We start from the raw sequence: 17,461 nt of genomic DNA, 5'->3' as shown, positions 1-17,461 counted from the left end.
GGGGGGGGTGAGGTTGGGGGTGGTGACTGAGTGTTACATAAACTCATGTAAGAGGGTATTCATGATGAATAGCACAAAGAATGTGACTTATAGTAACTGACGTATTCAGTGGGTGATGGCAGATAACACAAAGTTATTCAGATAAGAAAAGGACAAAAGAGAGAAAAAAATTAGAATTAATCTAAGAAAAGGCTATTGTGACAATAAAACCTCAGAGACCTGAACTCAAATAGCTGGGTGCTTTGGAAAGACATGATACAAAGATACAAAGGGAGCCATTTAAAAGTATGGGCAGTTGGCAAGAGAAGTCAGACACAAAGACATGACAATGCAAAGGTGGAGTATGCTTTTTTAAATGACAAATGAGATCAGTGGACAGTCTTTAAGTAGGCTTAAGGTCAGATATGCATTTTAAAACATGACTCAGTTAGTAGTGGGATGTCATGTCCACCTCCATGTTGGGATTTGATCTAGCTTGACCTTACATGTATCTTGTGTATACTATGGGTCATAAGTTCACATGGGCAACTCTCCGCTGTGTCTGGCAGCCTGTTTGTAGTTAATTCTTATCATCCTCCTGCTCCCTTTTCATAAATGATATCTGAGCCTTGGGAAGAAGGAGTGTGGGAGCTGCTGGAATTTGAAAGCTGGAAAGAGAGAGGAAGAGTCAGTTTTCCTGAAGGCTGTGCCTCCTGGTAGGTTGACTGGGCTCAAGCGGAAAGCCACACAGACAGGAGCATGTAACCAGTACAAAGGGAACTTGATGGGCAGAGAGGATACAAAGTTGGGTGTGTAGGAAAGGGTGTGTGTGTGGGTCTGAGGCGGGGGGAGCTGAAGGAGAAAAGAGTGTGATTACATACATTGTAGAAAATTCTCAAACAAATTAAAGAGTAAGAAAAAGTGAACAGTGGAGCAAATGGAGTGATGGAAGAATTCCGATGTTTGTAAAGCAATTTGATGACATGTATGGGTATCTGTGGAAAATAGAATTTACAGCCAAATTCACATTGTAAAAGTACAGCATCATGATCTTGGCAAATACTTTTAAATGGTGTTCAAATCCGAACACTTTCCATTGCCTGCCTATTATTGTACGCTCCTTCAACCTGTTGGCTATGACTATGTTGGTCTTTGTACTTCCTTAATCCTCACTTGGGTTAGCTTTTCTCTCAGTACCTTGGAATGTCTTCTCAACCTGGGCACATGGCTTATTTCAGCATGTCGGGACTAAGCTTCATTTCCACCAGCCTAGATCTTCATTGTTCTACAACAATCCTTTCCATGTCATGACTGCTTCTTATTCTTCCAGGTAGTATTTCTGTCATCATTGGGGCTACCCTGATTAGCTGATAGCACTACTCATTTCCAAACCCCAGCTGTTGAAATGGGACGTGAGCTCTAACAGAGTGGATTCCTGCCTTTCCTTTGGAATCCTGCCCTGGAACAGCTCATGGGTGCAAAGGTTCTAAGGTTGCCCAGTTGAGTGGACAAAGCACATTCAGGCTGTTCTCTAATAAAATAGATGAATTATTTTTCTCAAAGGAGCATACGCTTCTGCATTTCAGAAGGAATGCTGGTGGAAAAGGTGGAGGAACTTTCATAGCCTTAATTCCAATGAAGTGTTTTCATTGCTCCCCCCCACCCCCACCCCCCAAAAAACCAGACATAAGTAAAAATTAAACTAGTATTAAAGGGAACTATGAACTTTAGGGAATGCCACATCACCTGATTTATCCTGTACTAATGAAAGATGTTTATGAAAGGAAATAAAAAAATCTTGCTGTCAGGGCTTAGGAAGGAGGAATTCTGCATTACCTGGCCAAATATTCCATGAGTTTAAAATATTACAAAAATATACGGTATATTGTTCAAAAGCAACAAATAATGAAAATATAGAAATTTGTGAGAACTGAAAGTCCAGTTTTAGAATGCAGCCCCTTCAAAATATTGGTTTTGACAATATTCACACTTGTACATATTTTTACCAAAAAATATGCTTCCTTTCTTTGTCAAGTGTTTGTATATGTGTAAGTGTATATGTATGTATAAGTGTATGTGTGTATGTGCATATGTATATGTGTATGTGTATGTGTGAGTATGCATATGCGTATGTATATGTGTATGTTTGTGATGCTGAGGTTTAACCCAGAACCTTTGCACATTCTGTACAAGGTCCCTATGACTGGTATATGATAATGACTCTCCTTAGGATCCCCAATGTAATTAGACAAACACTGGGCACCATACCCTGCTTAATATTGTATCATTTCATTGTAGAATTTCACTCTGTGAACAAAACAGCCCTTGCAGTCTTATTAGAGGCCATTGAGTGAGAAGACTTTCGGAAGGGATAAAAATATTAGTCCCTTATTTTCTGTTTCCTGTTGATGATTTGCACAATGTTGTGACTGGAACATATGTAGGCACCTTTGCAAGTTCAGGGCTGAAGGTCATGTTGACAATAGGGTAAAACCATGGAAAATCTTAAAAGCCGATCTAAAGGAGAATCTGTATTTCCTACAATGACGTCAGTATGAGAAGAGGCTGTGGTTTGTTTAAGTTGCTGTACCTTTGTCTGTTATTGGCTGTACAAAATTTATGCATTTTATAAGGGAAATTAAAAAAAAATTATAACTCTGTTGGGAACAGTCCTAAAGAATCATTTGATTGGTTCCAAGCCATCAGGCAGCTACTTTATTGAAAGTCACACTTTAAGACTTCCATTACTTTTCTGACCCATACAGAATAGCCAATGACAGTTTCTAAAAGTAGGATCTTCAATCTGTAATGCTATTTTTATAACTTTTTTTCCCTTCTGGTTAACTATATAATCATAAAGCATTTTTAAAATCACAAAGTAAAATGGATGTGTAGTCTCTTGCTTTGCATACAAATAGTATCTCTTTATGTTATATGCATTTACATTTTTCCCAAAGGTAAATGTATATTCAGAAAGCAATGTAGTCCAGAATGGGGTTTAAATAAAACCTTAACAATTGAATAACGACTTGGGTTTTAATCCAAAAAATGAGTGAAGAGAATACAAGTTGGTGAAGGGAAGAGGAAAATACTTTTTTTATTTTGTTTTAGAAACAAACATTCTACTTGGAAACACAGTGGCACTTCCCTGTATCTTTATTAAAATTACTCTTTGGAACACTCATGACCCGTTTCTATACAAATACCAGCTGGAACATGTGCCTTTCTGTAGGAAATGTACAAAAAGAAGAGGCAGAGATGACTTTTTTTTTTTTTTTTTCATAAGGCAGTCCTCTCTGCCGGGTCATAGAAAGCCACCGGGGCAATTTTCAGAGATTCCCAGAAGGACTTTCTGTCTGTGTCAAAACAGGATCCCCATCAACACCTGTCATTGCCTTTTGGAGGTCTTTTAGAGTATGAATTGGTCTGCTTAAACTCTTAAATAACACCTGTAGAAAGTACCCTGCTCTTATTACACATCATTTTACTGTCTTTTGATTCAACAATTGCTTTGGAGCAGCAGTTAGTGTCTCTAATGAATCAGAAGGGATTCCAATAACTATTCCTTACATAGAGAGAACTACTCTAGTTTTATAGATAGAAGAAACTTCCTTTAATCTCAACAGTCTCTTAACAATAGGTTTAGGTCAACAGAAACATGCAGGGTACGGATTTATATATTTTTTTTCTCTTCCTGAAACAAATCACGTGCAGATTCATCAAGCTGTGAAATATATTAAGTTCACAGGGCTTTCACAAAGGGTTAGGAAACCACAAGAACCTGCTGCGATTCAAACTACTTTCAGATGTCCTTTTAATTATAGTAAATGAAAGTTTGGGTTGGCTTGATGCTTATGGGCAAACAAGGAAATCCACTGAAAGAAACTGCTAAAAGTATTCCCTGTTGCTGTGGTTAATATACGACGTTGTCTGCACGCTGCTAGCCAATTTATTCTAGTCACTTTAACAAGGATATCCAGCCTGACAGGCCACACAGGATACTATCACAAGTCAGCCAAAGCACAAATCATTAGAGGGCTAAGAAAGTTGTTTGACATGCACCACAGAGCTCTTTGTCACACAGCCAATTAAGTGACCAAACAAGGAACTTGAAAATACTCATTAATTTCTTCCTAGCAATATAAGTGGAACATAGACTCCTTCTTGTCTCGGGCACGGAAGGCACCCAAGTAAAACTGGCATAATTCAATTTGCACTTTGTCAAAGGTGCAAGTAGCAACTTTGGTTCACAGGAAGCCTGCGTTAGGGACACAAAAGTGAAAAGCATGGGTAAAATGTCTTCAGATATTTTTTTCTTTCTTTTACCAAGGTATAGATTTCTGGGCTCTATGTGCAATTGTTCACATCCATCAGACATTGGGATCCCTTTTATGCTTAAAACTTTAGGTCATGATTTTTGAGCAGGTGAGCCAGTTCTGAGCACCACATCTTCTTTCTTGGGGTGTGGCTGCAGAGTTGGCTCAGCACCTAATAGAGTTTATCTCACTTACAGAAGACTCAAGCTCTGTCCCCAGTCTCCATGTCAAGGGATGTACACTAGGTCCAGAGGCATCCAATGCCTCTAGCTTCCAAGGGAACCTGAACTCATAGGTTCATGCTCACACAGACGTACACGTAAATAAAAGAATGAAGATGAATTTAAATATAAAGAACTTGGGGTGAGTTCAAGATAGCAGGCTCTGCTTGTCTGGACTGTATTCTCTTGCCCTTAAGGCTGCTCTTTATAGCTACTGCTGGAGTTTCTTCCACTCCATGATGTCCTCGTATTATACAGAGCTGGGATTCAACACCTGATGCTTTTTTTATCTTTCTATACCCCTTCTCCAGGCATCTATTCTGGCAGGGGAAAAAGATATTCTAAAGAAAAACACTTAGACTATGAAATTAATGAAGACCCTAGAAAATTAAAATTTCCTGAAAAATTCAGTGTCAGGTGAGGGAAAGTTAAAGCCCAAGTGTGAGCCAATAGAGAAAGAGATTTCATGTAGTTCTGAGAACATTTTAGGTCACCTTACAGTAAGGACCAGGGCAGGGTCAGCGATGGGTGAGTGATGGGTGGGAATACACCTAACAGGGACTGTTTAGTTGTGCATGGTTCTAATACTTTATTTAATCCTAAAATTCAAACTGAAGCAAAATGATTTGATGGTCACTGGAGGCCTTGAATTGTTCCTCATTCATATGTGGCCACTATAAATAAACCTATCCGTGCTTTTTAGCTATAAATTGGCTTATTTGGCATATTGAGGAGACACGTCCAAGCCAAGCTGTTAGTACTACCAGAAGCCAGGCCTTTAAAAGTCTAGTAAAAAACGAACTCCTCTAGTACAGTGGCTTTAATGCCAGAATGTACTAACAGTGTGAAATGATAAACTCCTCAAACTCAATTCCGAGCTTGTGTACTTAGCTGTATATTTACCATGTATTTTTAATACATTGATATATTTACCATATCTACTTTAGTCAAAATTTAACATGCCTCATGGCAGGTTCTCCACCCATTCTTCTAAAGATAGTCACAAAGAGAGCATCTCAATAAATAATGGCATCACCCTATCAGTTGCTGTCCCTAAAAACTTTCTGTTTCACATGTTTTCTCTGGCTCTTCCATCTTTAGGCCCATTCATTTTCCTACTTTTTTTAATGTTAAAAATCTGAATTTTTATCTCGGCATCCAGAACAAGTACATTCATAAAAGTAAGTGTGTATTCCTGCTTGCTCACACTGCTCATTCCTTACTCCTCAGACTGAAGGATTCAGCAACTTGCAGTGGTATAGTGGCTGAAATCTCTAATGAGGTGCATGTATATTGCTCATTAAGCAAAGCAGGGCTACAGATTTAGGGAGAACATATTACCTCTGAGGCTTGAGGAACAATAACAAAAAGGTAAAAAGTGTATTTATTAACTAAGAAAATGTTTCAATTTTAAAGCAGGAAAAGAAGAACACCAGTAATTCTTAATAGTTCTTCCTGAAGAAAAGAACAGTGTTGTTAACAAATATTAATCGACGAATAGAAATTTAAAGTTGAAAAGATGAACATTATGTATACATTTATAACACATAAAGACACTTGTTCTTAAGAAGTTTGTTCATATGTATATATTTATACCCTAGTTCTCATTTCTTATTAAAAACCAATCTGATTGGAGGCATAGGGTCCTTTGCTGGTTCATAGATCACATTTCTAAATTTTACCTCATCTAAGCCATGACTAGAGTGTCCTGAATCTACTAAGCTCCTATGTGTGTGTGCATCAGGAAGAGAGCAAAGTACAAATATTGAAAGGTTGGGTGGTAACAGGAAACCTGATAGATTTTGTCAAAACCAATAATACACAACATAGGACATCATTCTGGAAAATAGTCTGATAGCCCCCGTTAACAGCTTTTTCTGTTCTTAAATTTTTTCTTTTCAATCAGGGTATCCTCCGAAAATAAAAGAACCTGAAAATCAAAATCTGTTTCTTAATATAACAGTACAATATAATATAACAGTATAATGTAACAATGGTTACACAGCCAATGAACATGGATGCATTGTGTATGTATCTGTATATATAGGTGTATATATATATAACTGTGTGTGTGTTTATTTGTGTATGAGAGAGAGAGAGTAGTAATTGCTTTAGTTTTTTCCATTTCTAGAATATAATATATACACAACAATAAATATAAGACAAATGGCAGATCTTGCTTCCTACTATCTAGTAATTAGGCAAGTCAGCTTTCAGGCTGTCAGAGTAAATGAACTGTACTTAAGCTTTCAAATAAGCTTCAGATTTCCCGGTGTCTTCAGTTATTACTGTGTGATCTATGGAAATCAATTAACACTTTGTGGATCTCCATCTTCACCCTGAGCATAATGAAATGTAAGAGCTATAACAGAATGTTCCTATAAATATTGAATAATAATGTATGAAAATGTCTTTCTTGCCTGTGATCTTCAAAAGCATGCAAGTAAGACAGGAAGAGTTCAGATGGAGACCATCCTGTTTTATACATCCTGTCCCAAAGTAAAATGTAAATAATTAACACAGAATATTTAGCATTCTGCAGAACAATAGCCCCACAGCTGGCTGAATAGATGTTCTTTTAAACATTTATTTTGTTTCTCATTTTATGTTATGAGTTTGGTCTGCATGCATGTCTCTGTACCACAAGCATGCAGTGTTTGAGTCGTTCAGAAGAGGGCGCTGGATCCCATCATACTAGAGCTGCAGGTGGTTGTGAGCCCCCTTGTATGTGCTAGGAACCAAACCCTGGTTCTCTGTTCGTAAGCTCTAAGCCCTCTCTCTGGCCCAAATGTCCTTAATGTTAATAACAAGCCATTGTTATCTTTCACCATTGTGGAGGGAGGGGGAAACCAAGATGCACATCAGGAGAGCAGTACTGATGTTGACAGCATTAGTTCTGTGCCCTTGGCCAGTCTCTCCATCCCCTTTTGTCTCAGTCATGTCCCCTTAGCTCTAAGTCCCCTTCTGCTAACACTACATTATAGTAGTGGTCTTAATACATTCCTATGGTAGTCTTATCTCCCGTTATAAAATCCAAAATTCTCTTCACAAATAAAAACAATGCTCCATTATGGCTATACTTTTACTTACTATCTTGAGGCAATGTCTCACTAAATATTGCCCAAGTTGATATTGAAGTCACTCTGGGGCCCAGGCTATGCCCTTACTTAAAATCCCTAAAGAACAGGCCTGCATTACCAAGCCAGACTTCAAAAAGTTAATATACCCAGGACAAATGGGCTAAATATCAATTTTTATCTTTCAGTAATTGATAAATATTTATTATTACAATATAAGTCATAGATAAATAAAGAAAAGTAAATTATATTGGACTTATGTTTTTAAAATATTAGAATACAAATTGACTATTTCTGAGAATTTTATGTGTTATTTTAAAACTCATCCCTGTTTAAATTGTTCATATACAGGTCATTTATAATCAATAGTTAGTAGATCTGATTTTATTGTGCTTTTGGTTTTGCATAGAATAAAAGCTAGGTGTAGTGGCTTGAATGAAAATGTCCTCACAGGCTCATAGGAAGTGGCACTCTTAAGAGCTGTGGCCCTTGCAACCCTGTAGGTGGAACAACAATATGAACTAACCAGTACCCCCTGAGCTCGAGTCTCTAGCTGCATATGTAGCAGAAGATGGCCTAATCGGCCATCATTGGAAAGAGAGGCCCCTTGGTCTTGTAAACTTTATATGACCCAGCACAGGGGAACGCCAGGGCCAAGAAGTGGGAGTGGGTGGGTAGGGGAGCAGGGGCGGGGGCGGGGTATAGGGAACTTTCGGGATAGCATTTGAAATGTAAGTAAAGAAAATAATTAATAAATAAATAAATAAATAAATAAATAAATAAATAAATAAATAAAAAGAGCTGTGGCCTTGTTAGAGTAGGTGTGGCCTTGTTGGAGTGGGTGTGGCCTTGTTGGAGTAGGTGTGGCCTTGCTAGAGTAGGTGTGGCTTGTTGGAGGAATGTATCACTGCTGAGGGGGCTTTGAGGTTTCAGAAGCTCAAACTAGGCCTAGCAGTTTACTCTCTCTTCCTGATGCCTGCTGAGCCAGAGAATTCAGCTGCAGCACCATGTCTGCCTGCATACCACCATAATTCTGACCAGGAAGACAAGGGACTACACCTCTAAACTGTAATTAAGAGTTTTCTTTTATAAGAGTTGCTGTGGTCATGGTATCTCTTCACAGCAATAAAACCCTAGCTAATAAGACACAATGAAACAAGAAACCATAAAAGACAGGTTTTTATAATTCATAAAAGGGACTCCTGCTCTTCAAATAATGAGCTGAAAGTTCAATGGATTCAGGTAGTAAAACTTGTCCCTGAAAGAATGTTTTCATATGTATATAGGAAGGCCAGATTTTATAGGAATCTAGAGTGGTAAGCAATCATGTCAGACTGAGTGCTAAAGGCCTTTCAAGTACATAGGGAGCCTGTTTCATTGATGGCACTGAAAATGACCTGAACGTAGAAACAATGGGTAAGTTAAAACTCTTCCTCACAAGTATGTTACAGATGTTTTGTACAGCATTTGGCTGTTGAATGTTGTGGATTTGCACTGTACATTACCAAGATCAGAAGGAGCTTCTTGTATTACTGAGCAGAGCATTTCTGCACCACCAGTAGTTTCTGTTTGTATTGTGTCTCATCAGAAGTTTAGTCAATAGCTGAAACATTTATTCACAGTTAGTCAATTATAACACCAGGAAATCAGCCGTGGAATAAACTGTGCTATTAATTTTCCATTGGAGATTCATGTTTGAATGACCATGCATTTCATAGATTTAAATACCAGAAAGCTAATTATCCCAAAAGCCCCATTAAAAGGATAGCATAGTTTACTATTGGAAACAATGCTGGCAAGGCTGCAACATACTGCCCACCTTTCTGCAATGGGGGTCCTTCCCCTACCCATCATATTATGCGTCCCCCAAGGATATATTTTTATAAAACCTTAAAGTAAGCCCTAACATTTTCTTATTCACAAATATTCATCATTTCATAAAATAAATGTAAATACAAACTAATCCCCATAATCTTCAGTGCTCAAATTAGTTTTTGTTCTCTTTTCAACAATCCTCACCAAGTGCTCTTATGTTCCCCATGCTGATGCCTTCAGACTCACAATGCACCTCATAAGACAGGAATACTAATTATTTCTATTCTGTTTTTCTTTAAAAGAATAAAAATAAAAATAAAATAAAATCCAAGTTTGAAAATGATAAGACCAGGGATCAGAATAGTTTGCCTCATAATATGGCATCATGGAGTTTGAGACATCACCAGACACAAAAAGCTACTCACACTTTTCCCACCAATCTTTCTTCAAGTAAGCAGGTCACAAGATTAGAGGAAAAAAATTTCCACGACCTTGACCTGAAGCCAATTGTAGGTCTTCATTTTGAGAGAAATCTCAGCTCTCATCTCCAAAGAGAACCACAGAGACCCAGAGATGTCAGAAATCTGAAAATGGCTTGCTGTGTCCCCCTCCGTTTACTGAGGTTACATCCCATCACTTGGTCCAGGCACACTCTTCCTCACTTGACACAGACTTAACCCTTTCTAGCACAAAATACACACATTTCTCTGCCTCTGTGGGTTGTCTTTCTCAACAGTTTCCACATCATTCAGAGCTTATATTTAATACATTACTCTGCCATTTCTCTTGTTATGCTGTCAAATTTTTGCTAAAAGGTCCTTGGCCATTAGACTAGAGATAGGTAGGGAAAAAAAAAAATCTTTCCCTGCCCTACAGATGAAAACCTGCTAGATAAGTCTGTATGTTTGAAATTTAACACTTCCAAAGCCCCTTGAGTGCCTGAGAACACAAGAAAAATAGCATGTCCTGTCAAGGCACGTTCTTTATCTCCCCCATATGATACTAACTATAGAAAGATGAATAGAATTGAACCCATTAATATTATCTACTAGATGCTAAAACCCTAGGGCAGAGACTACTTTGTATTGCTTGTTAACACTCTTGAGGAAATGATGGATTTCTTGTGTTTTTGAAGTGGGTCAGGAAAAAATAATGGTTAGCAAATTAAACCAAGAACTGCCTGACTAAGCAGAGACAGTTGCTCGCTCATCACAATGATGATGATGTGCTTTTCATAACATGAATGATTCTCTGCCCAGGTCCTCCAGCTTCTTTTCATATGATTTTAGAAAAGTGGCTTTCTATTTATTAATCAATTTATTTATTACCTCAAAAAATATTAGAAGCCAATATTCAGGTCATTGTAAAAATACAGACAGACAAACTGGTATCTAATATTTACATCAACCAAAGCTCTTAAGAGTCTGGGGAGGCAAAGTCAGAGTTCCCATATTATATGTAACAGTGAACAAACTGTTAATGTTTTGACTTTGTACAGCCAGTCTTTACAAATATTAACTTGGCTCCTGAGGCCATTTTTTTCTAAACATAAATGGATTTGCTTATATAGAACACTATGATTTGCATTCAGAAAACATCAAGTTAACAGGCATGGGTTTCAGATCTCCACTTTGTTTTAAGAAAAAAAAAGAGAGAGAGAAAATAAAATAGAACAAAACAAATTAGAACAAAAAAAGAAATGCCAGGTATGGTGGTGCACTCCTTTAATCCCAGAACTCTGGAGGCAGAGGCAGGCAAATCTCTGAGAGGTTGACTCCAGACTGATTACAAAGAGAGTTCTAAGACAGCCAGGGCTGTTACAAATAGAAACTATGTTTGGAACATAGATAGATAGATAGATAGATAGATAGATAGATAGATAGATAGATAGATAGATAGATAGATAAATTTAAAAATCAAAACAAAAGCTTCCCACCGTCCCACACAAGACAGGTGAAACAAAGCCCATGAAGACAGTCAGCTTGTTTGAGTGCTGTACTCTTTCACACTAAACAACTCATTTTGTCTGTAAACTAACTTTGCATAAGAGAGAAACCTAATCACAATCCTGTCTGAAATCTTGCGTACTATCTTGGAACAGAACTAAGATTATTTCAAATATCCCTACATTGCTTCTTGCCTTCTGTGATTCTGACTGATAATTCTGAATGAACTGACAAGCTGCCATAAGTCAAATCTACCAAGTGACTGTGAAGGAATAGAGGCTTAGGTATTACACCAAACACAGCTCTGAGGTGACAATGCTCATGCCTCAAGCTGCACCTTACCTTCACTCTAGTCTATGTTCCTTAGGCCTGACAGAATGTAGAACCATCATCTTTCTTTTTACCACAGACTCATTCTTTCCATTCCCACCCTGCATATACTCCCTGAGGTAAGTTCCTTTACCTCAATACGGTACGTTATCATTTGTTTTTCCTCGGGTGCCCATACGTGCGATCACCAACAGAGACAATTCAACAACTTTACACATTTATAAAAACACAGAAAGTACCTGGACATAGGCTCTGCAAGAGCGCTCTCTTTTCTGAAGCTGAATCCATTAAGACAGCAGATTAAACACAGAATAGAAAAAACAAGTTAGTCACAGAAGAAAAATAAAAAGAAAACATCTACATAAACACCTTACTTTTTGATTCACTACTTTTATAGAAGAAAATGAAGGTTATGCAGCAATAACACAGTGGCCAAACTCCATCCCCTTTTATTTAGAACAGCCCACTTAAACAACAGATGGTGGGAAGCTGTTGAAAAGAAAGAAACCTTTGAATACATTTAGTAGAAATTAGTACGAATCAATAAACACTCATGTGAAATGATCCAGGTCACATCCAGTTAGTTATTTATTCATAAGCGGCTAGTGGAGACGTAAGATGTTAAGAGAATTATGCAAAAAGTTTGGAACCCATTATATTAAAAAAAAATCTGCGTGGTTTTCAAGACAGCCTACCTAGATGGTTGACGTGTGCTCATATTAAGTGTTCATTCTTACCTTCAAAAAGTCTATTATAAAGAAGATAGAAATACCCATTCACTATGACTATTGAAGCCTAGGGAACGCATATCAAAAGTCAGACAACTTCAGATTAAATGGGATCCATTTCCTGACTTGCTACTGCATTTATTTCTTACAGAACTCTGTTTGACAGTCTTGGCCAAAATAGAAAACATTTCAGAATCTGGTGGGGTAAGAAGCTTGATTTAATCTGTTTTGTTGCTATTGCTGTTGTTGTTGAGTTTGTATTCAGGCCCAAATATTTTCTCCTGATGCTCAAATGAATAATCAATAACCCTTCATTCATACTGTTTAAATGAGTGACCCAAATTTTTATAAATCAAACTATGGGGGTTCATCTTCCCCCTCCCCCGGTGTTATTCAGTTCCCTTGGTTATTAGCCTTGAATTGCAAAATTGAATTCAGTTTTAAAGAGAAGTTACTCTGACATTTTTGGAGTAACTAACTACTACTCTACCAACTCTAACTCGTTCTTTCTTCAATGAGGGGGCAGTAACTGCTGAAGAATGAACTCAGGAATGAGAGCCAGGCTGTCATTCAGATCAATGACTCCCATCTCAGTAATGTAGGGCTCTGAGCCCTCCAGAATTTCAATGTGGGTGCAATTGCTTGGTACCTAGTTGACTTTGTAAATCTGATGGGCTATTCCGAGCCTTGGGGAAAATAGGAACCCCAGGAAATGAGAGCAAGCCAGCAAGCACGTGAGTAACCTTCGCCCTCCCATCTCCCTAGCCCTTCATGCAAATTAACATATGACAAACTGCATTATATAAACAATCGAGGAGAGCCAAATGGGAAACAAAAGAGAGCATTAAGAAGCCTCAGGAATGGAAATTTGCCCATTATGTCGTTATTTGATATTCAGCCTAGGCAAGGTGATTAGCTGTAGCCAGTTAGAATGTGACATTAATTGCCAGCTCTTTACCTGATAGCCTCAGACATCAACACCGCTTTTAAAATAAAGTTACAAAATATTGCAACAACAAATCATGTTATGGATATGAAACATTAATAAAAATCAGTACTCTCATCCCATTATGATAAGAATAGCTGGCAGCCATATTCATTAGTAGCATCAAGTCAGCTACGGTCACCTCATATTAAAGTCACAGCATGCCAGATCATATAGGCAGCTGTTGATTATCCCATCAGGGGCTAGTTGTGATTCTCTCAGTATCCAAGTCAAAAAAAAAAAAAAAAAAAAAAAAAAAAAAACGAGGGAAAAAAGCCAAAAAACAAACAAACAAACAAAAAAACAAACACAAAACCTCCTTCTTGCTCAGCATGACAAAGAAATCTAATACATTATATCTAATAAACAAAGACTAAAACTGTATCGGAGTAGGAAAGGTGAATTTGCAGCAAGAGCTGGCATTTTAATTTTGAATGGTTATTATATAAAAACATTTCTCAGTTTTAATGAGTGGCGACCTTTCCCTACCAAGACAGAATCACAGTTAGTAAAAGACAAGTCGCCAACAGCTTTATTGTTCTTTTTTTTTTAAAATTTTTTTACTCAAAGGGGAATGTTTTAAAAATAAATTTCTTAGAGGAACATTAGTCAATTTTTTTTTTTAATTTTTTAAGTTGGAAAGACTATGTTAATAGTCCAGGTCACAGAATTACTATATCATTTGGGAACATCTTCATTTGATGCTATTTAATACCAAGAGGTTAGTCTACCTATTTAATATTTAGTTACATATATAAATGATATTCTTTATAAATATGCAGCTTGTCTTTTGTGTTTTTAATTTATATAAGATTTAGCAAGTAAGATGTTTATTAAAGTATGAAAAATTCTAAAATATATTTCTTCAAATGCAACATATTTAAATGTGTGTATTTAAAATTAAAATTTACAGAAATTAAACACTCAGAATTTCATTGGTTATGATACAAAAATCTGAGTCATTTCAGAACTAAAATGAAGCATGTATTAAAATCTAATTTCTTGTCCTAGCAGTACTTAAAGGTAATATTAACTAGGTTAGATTTTCTCATTATAAAAACCCAATGGGGGGAGGAATCTAATGGATTTTAATATGCTTTTATTAATGTTTCCTAAATTTCCACTTTCTGATTAAACACTCATTAAGCAGTCTATTATTTTCAAAGAAAAGCTTATAGGAAATAATAACCAGTAGCCTGGACCTACACTAATTTTGCTACAATTTAACAGTAAAAAAAAAAACAAAAAAAATTGAGAAAGTACTAGCAAAAGTGGAATTGCAAACACAAAATGCATATGATGAGACTGGTACATATTTCTCTCAATTAAAAGTCTAATAAGAACATAATGTAATCACAAAGAGATAATAAAGTCAATCGAATGTAAGGATCAGTTCGTTTTGAACAATGAAACTTGAAACCAGGAAAACTAAACAAGATTGTCTCACTGAGTTCACTTCTAACTGAAAGACACAGCCGAGATTCTCACCTTGTTCAAGCTGCGGGCAGCGCTGTCTTTTCCCCCTGGTGTCAAATTCCTGAGCTGGACATCCAAGAGGCCAACCAGCTGGTCCATGGCACGGACTGAGTAGGTGATGTCCCCAGCGTTCAAATGATTTCTCGTCTGTTCTGCTAGCTCTCTGGCAATATTGGCAGCTGTTTCTCCAGATTTCAGCTATTAGTTTTAAATAGAAAGGGAAAAAAATGTTTTCTGTGAGTATTTTCATTGGTCTCCTTTAACCATTTCTTTTGTCTATAAATTAAAATTCTTGAGGCAAGAAATAGTTCTTAAATGCTACTGTTACCTCAGAGCACTCCGCTATGTTTCCTGATAACTCTCTTTTCTTCAAAGCTTCACTTTAAAGTCCTGTCCTTAAGGGGCTTTTTTTGTGAAAAATTCCCTCTTAAGATTATTTCTCACCTCAGTGAGCCATTTGGGTTGTTAAGTCTGAGGTGTGTCCCACTATTTTCTCTGTCATTCTCTAGATTGGAGTTTGATGAGAGCTTCTTGTGGGTCCCTAATCTATATTCTCAGAGCCTGTCCGCCCTTCCTTCATGCCAGGATGAGCCCTTAGTGCACTGGGTGAATACTAAGCAAATTCACCAGATTCTAAGATCTGTGAAATGTACGCTCTATAAAACCCCTGCTTTCAACATGGTCATGATCCTTTTGCAAAACATATAAGTTCTCTCCCAACACATCACTTGCTACTTTCTTGTGTTCTCCCTTTATGAAACATGATGACATTTTTAAATACACTCTTTTAAAAAAAAAATCATAAGCGATCTAAAGACGTTAAAAGAACTCAGGACAATATTCTGTGCCCTCCTGAATAGACTTAATAGCTTTGAGACAAGAAAACATGAACACACATTCACTCACTAAGAATGATGGGAGATGCCAATAGAGACAGACAAAGACCATGATGTGTCATCATGGGGCACTGCCAGCACCACGTGCAAGAATTCACATGAAACTTCACATACTAGAACCAGGTCATGACACTAAGGCAGCTCAGGACAAGAGAGACACTGGGATGACCTGATCACAGAACACACATCTCCTAAAAGTTATAAACAGAGCAAACGGACTCAAGTGCAAGGTCAGGCGGGAAAACAAGGGCCCATTTCCTAGTTGTCTATCAGGAGGACTGGTCCATTATCCCCCATGTCTACATGCACAGTGCATATGCCCTATTGCCTTCTCTAGCCCCCACCCTCTCTGTCTGCATCTTTCCTTCCTTTCCCTTTCGTAGTCAACCTTCAATTTTCACTTCTTATACAGAAATTCATCCCTAATCATATATACCCAAGCCACGGCAAAGAGACTTAGCAGTTTATATGCACATGCTTATGCACATGTGTGTATATATACTATATATGTATGTGTGTATATATTATATAGTATATAATAAAAAAGAGAACATGAATTTGAGTGGGCATGAGGGAGAACAGGAGAGTGATTTGAGTAGGAACCAAGAAGGGCGAAGTAATGTAAATATATTTTTATCTAAAATTTTAAAAATAAACCTTTTAAAAGATAAGTTTAAAAATCTAAAAAAAGAATGATGTGAGAAATATCTTAAAAGGTAAATAATTATCAATTCCTGGTTCATAATGTTCTTTTTTTTTAATTTGTAGAATTAAATTTAAATAGTATTTTCAATTTCTAAAACAATTTTATCACTCATATTCACCATAAAGAATAATACAGTGCAAATCTTTCTCTACAGATTCCACTTCCCAAGGAAAATGTTATATGAATATTTCTAAACTGTAACATACCCCTCACTATTTAAATATATGTGTGTCATTATTTAAGGATTAGTTTCTTATTCTGTTATGTTATATAAGGCTGGCAGTATAAATTATAAACAAACAAACAAAAATCTTCTCTTTATAAACTATCTCCCAATGATTATTCAGGATGACATAAATAGATTAGAGCAGTTAGTGAGATAGAGTCCATTCAGGGCTGCTTCATGTGCACAAAAGGACCAAACAATCAAAACCAAAATGACCACAAATCTTAAACAAATTGATTGGAATGATTGGAACATCTAGATAATTTGCAACCACATTTATATACACACAAATACACACACGCACACACACACACATAGTGAGAGAGAGAGAGAGAGAGAGAGAGAGAGAGAGAGAGAGAGAGAGAGAGAGAGAGAGAAAACCTAAAGTAAAATGTAATAATAGCAAGCACTGTTAAGGTTATGAAAATGAATGTCACTCCCGTGAACATTATAGAGCAAAATATTGATGCTAAACCTTCTACTTTAGAATAGAAGAAATAATCTCAGATGTCAAAAAATAAACATTTAAAGACATCCAATTAAACTTGTGACTCAAATCAAAAGAAATTATGACTTGATAGAACCAATCAATTATAAATGTACAATGTCAACAGTTTAAATTTACGAAGGAGATTAATACTGTTGACATTAGTCTTTAAGATACACTGCTAGACGCATACTACTTATAAAACATTTCAAACACACATATGTATATCACAATTTCTGTGTTTATGTATATATTTATATGAATATATTAAAA

The 17,461-nt window shown here is 36.8% G+C and overlaps 1 protein-coding gene across 22 annotated transcripts in view; it reads right to left on the bottom strand.

Annotated features, from left to right (window-relative positions):
• Positions 1-17,461, bottom strand: part of Adgrl3 (adhesion G protein-coupled receptor L3) — a 777,100-nt gene that overhangs the window by 144,224 nt on the left and 615,415 nt on the right. For 19 of the 22 annotated variants that reach the window (XM_029545394.1, XM_029545393.1, XM_029545375.1 and 16 more), the window contains 2 exons: positions 14,886-15,071; positions 11,924-11,962 (listed from right to left, as the gene is read on the bottom strand). In XM_029545394.1, coding sequence (XP_029401254.1) covers positions 11,924-11,962; positions 14,886-15,071 — 225 coding nt within the window. The remainder of the gene's footprint in view (positions 1-11,923; positions 11,963-14,885; positions 15,072-17,461) is intronic. The other 3 variants (XM_029545383.1, XM_029545382.1, XM_029545388.1) reach the window with 1 other exon arrangement.

Source organism: Mus pahari, chromosome 13 (assembly GCF_900095145.1).
Source record: "Mus pahari chromosome 13, PAHARI_EIJ_v1.1, whole genome shotgun sequence".
Lineage (NCBI taxonomy): Eukaryota > Metazoa > Chordata > Mammalia > Rodentia > Muridae > Mus > Mus pahari.
The sequence above is the reverse complement of the archived record's forward strand: the minus strand, read 5'-3'. Positions and strand labels throughout refer to the sequence as shown.